General features: G+C 44.5%; 1 protein-coding gene across 2 annotated transcripts; it reads left to right on the forward strand.

The window, feature by feature from the left end:
- The first annotated feature begins 474 nt into the window (after positions 1–474).
- LOC100589592 (putative synaptogyrin-2 like protein) lies at positions 475–1,446 on the forward strand. Of its 2 annotated transcripts, XM_030813811.1 has the most exons (3): positions 475–573; positions 732–976; positions 1,117–1,433. In XM_030813811.1, the coding sequence occupies exons 1-3, from the start codon at positions 475–477 to the stop codon at positions 1,325–1,327; spliced, it is 555 nt and encodes a 184-aa protein (XP_030669671.1). In that variant the 3' UTR covers positions 1,328–1,433. The 2 variants fall into 2 exon arrangements, with proteins under 2 accessions (XP_030669671.1, XP_030669670.1); XM_030813810.1 differs by having other exon boundaries at positions 732–1,446.
- The last annotated feature ends 6,011 nt before the right edge of the window (positions 1,447–7,457 follow it).

Below are 7,457 nucleotides of genomic sequence, written 5' to 3' on the forward strand. Positions count from 1 at the left end.
AGGACTAAGTCTAGTTTAAACATAAACCAGATTCAATGTGAATCTCTATATATTTTTCTTGCGTCAAGTATTATTTTACAGAAGGGACACTGATTTGTTTGGCCTGTGTAAACCTAAGAATCTAGGTTTGATCTAGTAGATATCATATCTAGTAGATGTCATATCTCAACAATAAAGTAGATTTGATCTAGTAGATGTCATATCTCAACAATAAAGGGTCTGAAGAATAAATATTAATATTTAGGCCTAAGTTATTTTTTAAAATTCATAATGTGTCTGTCCTGCTTTGCTTACTGAATTAACAAATCTTTAAAGAAAACCTTCATATATTACAGTGATATGATTTATAACGCATAGTGATATGATTTATTGAATGTGAGAGAAATTCTCACACTCAGTTTTAATTTTCTTAAAAAGAAAAGATGGGAAAATGTTACAGTATTTAAATACTGAATGCTGGGCAGCGACAGTGACATGGAGAGCGGGGCCTACGGCGTGGCCAAGGCGGGCGGCTCCTTCGACCTGCGGCCCTTCCTGACGCAGCCGCAGGTGGTGGCGCGCGCCGTGTGCTTGGTGAGCCAGGGGAAGGCGGGCCCGGGGCACCCCGGGGAGCCCCCGCCGCCAGGCCCGGCGGGACCCCTAGCCCACAAGCGCGACAGGTGGCAGCGGCCGCGTCCGGGGCCTGGCGGCGAGCGGGGCCGGCGTCCAGCGTCCCGGGCCCCGCCTTCCAGCCCTCCACAGTCTTCACCTTGATCGTGTTCTCCCGCATCTATGGCGAGGGCTACAGCAACACCCACAAGTCTAAGCAGATGTACTGCGTGTTCAACCACAACGAGGATGCCTGCTGCTATGGCAGTGCCATCGGGGTGCTGGCCTTCCTGGCCTCGGCCTTCCTCTTGGTGGTCGACGCGTATTTCCCCCAGATCAGCAACCCCACTGACCGCAAGTACCTCGTCATTGGTGATCTGCTCTTCTCAGCTCTCTGGACCTTCCTGTGGTTTGTTGGTTTCTGCTTCCTCACCAACCAGTGGGCGGTCACCGACCCGGAGGACGTGCTGGTGGGGGCCGACTCTGCGAGGGCAGCCATCACCTTCAGCTTCTTTTCCATCTTCTCCTGGGGTGTGCTGGCCTCCCTGGCCTACCAGGGCTACAAGGCTGGCGTGGACGACTTCATCCAGAACTACGTCGACCCCACTCCGGACCCCAACACTGCCTACGCCTCCTACCCAGGTGCATCTGTGGACAACTACCAACAGTCACCCTTCACCCAGAATGCGGAGACCACCGAGGGCTACCAGCCGCTCCCTGTGTACTGAGTGGCGGTTAGGGTGGGAAGGGGGACAGAGAGGGCCCTCCCCTCTGCCCTGGACTTTCCCATGAGCCTCCTGGAACTGCCAGTGCCCCTCTTTCACCTGTTCCATCCTGTGCAGCTGACACACAGCTAAGGAGCCTTACAGCCTGGCGGGGGCTGGCAGAGCCACACCCCAAGTGCCTGTGCCCAGACGGCTTCAGTCAGCCGCTCACTCCTCCAGGGCACTTTCAGGAAACGGTTTTTAGCTAGTGTTTTTCCTTGCTTTTAATGACCCTAGCCCTGCCTGGAGTGGCTAGAAGCCAGCAGGCACCCATGTGCTACTGACAAGTGCCTCAGCTTCCCCCCGGCCCGGGTCAGGCCGTGGGAGCCGCTATTATCTGCGTTCTCTGCCAAAGACTCGTGGGGGCCGTCACACCTGCCCTGTGCAGCGGGGCCGGACCAGGCTTTTGTGTCTTTACTCAGGTTTGCTTCCCCTGTGCCCACTGCTGTATGATGTGGGGGCCACCACCCTGTGCCGGTGGCCTCTGGGCTGCCTCCCATGGTGTGAGGGCGGGGCTGGTGCTCATGGCACTTCCTCCTTGCTCCTACCCCTGGCAGCAGGGAAGGGCTTTGCCTGACAACACCCAGCTTTATGTAAATATTCTGCAGTTGTTACTTAGGAAGCCTGGGGAGGGGAGAGGTGCCCCATGGCTCCCAGACTCTGTCTGTGCCGAATGTATTATAAAGTCGTGGGGGAGATGCCCGGCCCTGGGATGCTGTTTGGAGCTGGAATAAATGTTTTCTCATTCAAAAAAAAAAATAGTGAATGCTTTTATAAAATAGCAGCAAAACCAAGACCAAAATGTTTCTTTAGTGTACTTTCATGCTTAATGCTGACACATAGCATTGTTTGAATTCACAATCAATTTTTTATATATACCTTTTCATTACAAAACAAATAATATTCATGGCAGAAAATGAAGAAAACCAAAAAACAAAAATAAGATAAGAAATTTCACCTGAAATCCCAACACTTAAAATGCCATTTAAAATATTTTCCCAAGTAGCCCCATTTTTTAAAATGAGCAAATTAGTTTCCCACTTAACTTCTTTCACTTAATACTAAACTGTGAATAACTTTCACAGTGTGATTTTCATTTCTGAAATTGTCCAGCTTCTAAGGCCCACTGCATGCAAGGAATTTAGCTAAAACACATAGTCCTCAAGGAGATGACAGTCTAGAAGCAGAGACAATATACACTGTAGTTAATGACAGTTAAAATGTCCTTAACAAGATTAAAAACTCCTTGGGAAAAGAATGAAATCCTCTCATTCACAGCAACATGGATGAGCCTGGAGGACATAATGCTAAGTGAAATAAACCAGGCACAGAAAGGCAAATACCCCATGATCTCTCTCATGTGGCGTCAAAAAGTTTGATCACAAAGAAGTAGAGAGCAAAACAGTGATTACCAGAGCCTGGGGAGGGGACACAGGGATGGGAAGAGGTTGGTCAATGGGCACAAAGTTACAATTAGACAGGAAGAATAAATGCTGGTGTTCCCGTCCATAGTAGGATGACTACAGCTAATAACAGTGTAGAGTATATTTCAAGTGAGCTAACGAAGAGGATCCTGAAAGTTATCACCACAAATAAATGTAAATTTTGTGGTGAATGATATGCTAACTACCCAGATTTGGTCATTATACAATGTATACATGTACTGAAACATCACACTGTAACCCATAAATGTGTACAATTATTATGTGTCAAATATAAACACTTTTTTTTTTTTGAGATGGAGTCTGGCTCTGTCGCCCAGGCTGGAGTGCAGTGGCTCAATCTCGGCTCACTGCAAGCTCTGCCTCCTGGGTTCACACCATTCTCCTGCCTCAGCCTCCCAAGTAGCTGGGACTACAGGCGCCCACCACCACACCCAGCTAATTTGTTTTTGTATTTTCAGTAGAGACGGGGTTTCGCCGTGTTAGCCAGGATGGTCTCGATCTCCTGACCTCGTGATCTGCCTGCCTTGGCCTCCCAAAGTGCTGGGATTACAGGTGTGAGCCACCGTGCCTGGCCTAAACACGTTTTTTAAAAGAACACACACAAAAAAATAAAATTCCCTGAGAACTAGCTTTATTTCTTCCATTTCTGTGGTCTCCTGGTCTCAGACTGGAATTGCTTTGTTATTAAGTGAAAACCAGCCTTCAACTGGCCAAAGCACAAAGGTAAGTCGCTGACTCATGTAACTAAACTCCCTAGGAATAGACCCAGCTTCAGGCAGAGCTGGATACAGGCTGCTCATCTGCATCATTTCGTCTGGGTGCTGCTCCTTGGCTCTTGGTTAGCTTCCTTTCTATTGGTTCCTTTTTCCTTTGCAGAGGCAAAAACAGCACACGCTTTTAGTTGGAGTCTTGCTGCCTCCTGGGATGTTCTTTACCACCATCCTGGGGATTCACTTTGACTCAATATTGGGTTGGGTTCTTTGTCTCCTTATCCTATATATTCCTCTTCTTTGATTTGCTCTCTTATTTTGGTGGCGCCTCCACTATACTAGTTTCCTGAGAGAAGGTGCCTTGGAATGAAATGTTTTGAGACTTTGTATGACCAAAACGTTTCTTTAGTTTACCCTTGTGGTTAATAGTTTTGCTGGTGTGAGAGAGACTGCCAATGGTACATATATCTTGTCCTCCTTTCTTTCCTGGGTACATGACGGGATTACCTTTGCAAAGGACTAACAGCATGTTTGCAGTTAGGTAGTCTTGTGATGAGTGTAGCCAATAAAATGAAAAAAGAAGTATGTGACCTCCAGGCCCAGGGAATTAGTAGCTTGGGTGCTACTCCAGGCTGTCTTCCCCTGCTGCAGGAGCTTTGGAGGCCACGTGTTTCAGTGCAACATCTGAAGGTGAAAAGAATCTGGATACCTGAATCACAGGAGGGAGGAGATCACCTGCCAACTTGCCTTTGCATGAACAAGAAGGAAGCATTGTTACGCTGGCCTACTGAGATGTTAGGGTTTCTTTCTTTCCTTTGTTTTAAAATTGCAACGTATCTCAGTGGAATAAATTATTCTTAGGTACATCGTTCATATAAAGAAGAATTCATGTAATCCCAGCACTTTGGGAGGCCGAGGCAGGCGGATCACAAGGTCAGGAGATCGAGACCATTTGGCTAACACAGTGAAACCCCGTCTCTAGTAAAAATACAAAAAATTAGCCAGGTGTGGTGGCAGGCACCTGTAGTCCCAGCTGCTCAGGAGGCTGAGGCAGGAGAATGGTGTGAACCCGGGAGGCGGAGCTTACAGTGAGCCAAGATTGTGCCACTGCACTCCAGCCTGGGCAACAGAGCGAGACTCTGTCTCAAAAAAAAAAAAAAAAAAATTCAAAACACTCCTGAAAGGGATACAAAGAAAAGTCAAAGAAATGGAAATCTGTAATCTTGGAAAGGAAGATTCACCACCAAAACATTATTCATAGTGGAGAGTGTTTTAATAATAAAGTTGATGCAATTCCAATAAATATCCCAACAGGATATTCTTTTTTTGTGGGAGAATGAAACAATCTGATTCTAAAGTTAATGTGGAAAGAGAAACTCTAAAGAAATATAAAGTTAAATTCAGATCTCACACCTGACTCCAGGATAAATTCTAGTTGATTAAAAAATTAAATGTAAAAAAAAAGATACCATAAAATATTAGAACAATCATACTTGTTTTGAAGCAAATGCTGGGGAGGGCATTTCTAGATACAACATAAAACTGGGGAGCCATCACAGAAGAGGTTGATAGATTCAATTATTCTAAAATAAAAAAGAAAAAATCCACATGTAAAAACCCTCCGTAAGCAAAGTCACAAGACAAACAGTAAACTGGTGAGCATTTGCAACTCAAATCACATATAAAGAATAATTTCATTGCTGTGTGTTTTAGTCCATTTGTGCTGCCATAACCTGAGATGGGTAATTTGCAATAAATAGAAATGTATTAACCCACAGTTCTGGAGGCTGGGAATTCCTGAGAGGTCAGCGTCTGACAAGGACCTTCTTGCTGCATCATCCCATGGTAGAAGGCAGAGGGCAAGAGAGAGGACAAGGGGCTGAACTCACTCTTTTATAACAACATCAATCCCACCCATGAGGGCAGAGTCCCCATGGCTTAATTACCTCTTAAAGGTCCCATCTCTTAATAATGTTACAATGGCAATTTAATTTCAAGGGTATGTGCCACCACACCCAGCAAATGTTTTTTTGGTATTTTTTGGAGAGATGGAGTTTGCCATGTTTCCCAGGCTGGTCTCAAACTCCTGGGCTGAAGTGATCCACCTGCCTGGGCCTCCCAAACTGCTAGTATTACAGATGTGAGCCATTGCACCTGGCCTTGTCTCATTTTAATGTCTCTCTGGACCTGATAATTAAAAAGACTTGCACTTCTCAGATAAAAGTGATTTTCTTTTTCTCAAAAGGATATGAACAGAGAGAAAAGAAAATGCATATGGATCTTCAAAGATGAAATGATGTTCAGTCTCACTCATAATAAGTAATTTCACACTGAAACTACAATGGGATATAATTTTTCACCCACTAGACCAACAAATATTTCAAAAACTTTTTTTTTATTATTGTACTTTAAGTTTTAAGGTACATGTGCACAATGTGCAGGTTTGTTACATATGTATCCATGTGCCATGTTGGTGTGCTGCACCCATTAGCTCGTCATTTAGCATTAGGTGTATCTCCTAATGCTATCCCTGCCCCCTCTCCCCACCCCACAACAGTCCCCGGAGTGTGATGTTCCCCTTCCTGTGTCCATGTGTTCTCATTGTTCAATTCCCACCTATGAGTGAGAACATGCAGTGTTTGGTTTTTTGTCCTTGCGATAGTTTACTGAGAATGATGATTTCCAGTTTCATCCATGTCCCTACAAAGGACATGAACTCATCGTTTTTTAGGCTGCATAGTATTCCATGGTGTATATGTGCCACATTTGATAACACATTGTATTACTGAGGATACAGGGAAACAAGAACAATCACAAATTACTTGTGGGAGTCTAAATTGTTGCAACCCTTACAGGGCACAATTTGACAACATCTATGAAACTTTTGCATGCAAATACCCTTTGAACCAGCAATTCTCTTTTAGGAATTCATCTATATTTATAGATATGTGACATGATGTGTGCACAAGTCTCTTCATGGTGACACTGTAACAGCAAAGACAAGATAAGCTAAACAGTAGTCAATAGGGGATTGCTTAAATAAATAACAATACAGCCACACAAAGAAATATTCTGTAGCTCTAAAAATGAATAAAGAAGCTCTTTATGAACAGACATGGATTCATCTCCACTGCATATTGCTCAGTGAAAACAGTGAGTTGTAGAGCGTGTCTACAATATACTACTATTTGTGGTTTTCTTAAATGATGAAAATATGTATAGCTTTTGCATGAACAAAATATCTCTAGAATGAAGTATGTACAAAAATCTGTTAATCATGACTGTTCATGGGAAGGGGACCGCATAGGAGAGAAGGTGGAAAGGAGAATTTTCACCATTTATACTTTGAAGACATTGATTTTGGGACCAAGTGAATACACTGCTTATCTAAAAATTAAAAATAGTTAAAATTTAAAAAGAAAAAGTGCAGTGGCACACGCCTGTAATCCCAGCACTTTGGGAGGCCAAGGCAGGCAGAACATCTGAGGTCAGGAGTTTCAGACTAGCCTGGCCAACGTCGTGAAACCCCGTCCCTACTAAAAATGCAAAAATTAGCCGGGCATGGTGGTGGGTGCCTATAATCCCAGCTACTCAGGAGGCTGAAGTAGGAGAATTGCTTGAACCCAGGAGGCAGAGCTTACAATGAGCCAAGATCACGCCACTGCACTCCAGCCTGGGCGACAGAGTAAGACTCCATCTCAAAAAAAAAAAAGAAAACGAAAACGTGAAGAGAACAGTTTGGGCACTTGAAACCTACCTTTCAGCATCATTGGTGATGTCTGGGGTGGTCAGTTTATAGGCCACACGTGTGAGAGTGCCACTCTGCTGTCTAGTATATTTTAGCAATTTTAGGGACACTATTGCTGTGAGGAGTGACACTGTCCCTGTCCACCATATGACAAGAGTGTAGGTTTTGGTTTCCATTTGCTAAGGTGACATTCAGCTGATAT

The sequence above is a fragment of the Nomascus leucogenys genome, chromosome 6, assembly GCF_006542625.1.
Source record: "Nomascus leucogenys isolate Asia chromosome 6, Asia_NLE_v1, whole genome shotgun sequence".
Classification (NCBI taxonomy): Eukaryota; Metazoa; Chordata; class Mammalia; order Primates; family Hylobatidae; genus Nomascus; species Nomascus leucogenys.

Bases quoted from the DNA above. Each gene is read 5' to 3' on its own strand.
- LOC100589592 (XM_030813810.1), top strand. From the start codon at position 475: ATGGAGAGCGGGGCCTACGGCGTGGCCAAGGCGGGCGGCTCCTTCGAC. The intron at 574-731 runs GTGAGCCAGGGG...CCCGCCTTCCAG, and splicing joins TGGCGCGCGCCGTGTGCTTG to CCCTCCACAGTCTTCACCTT.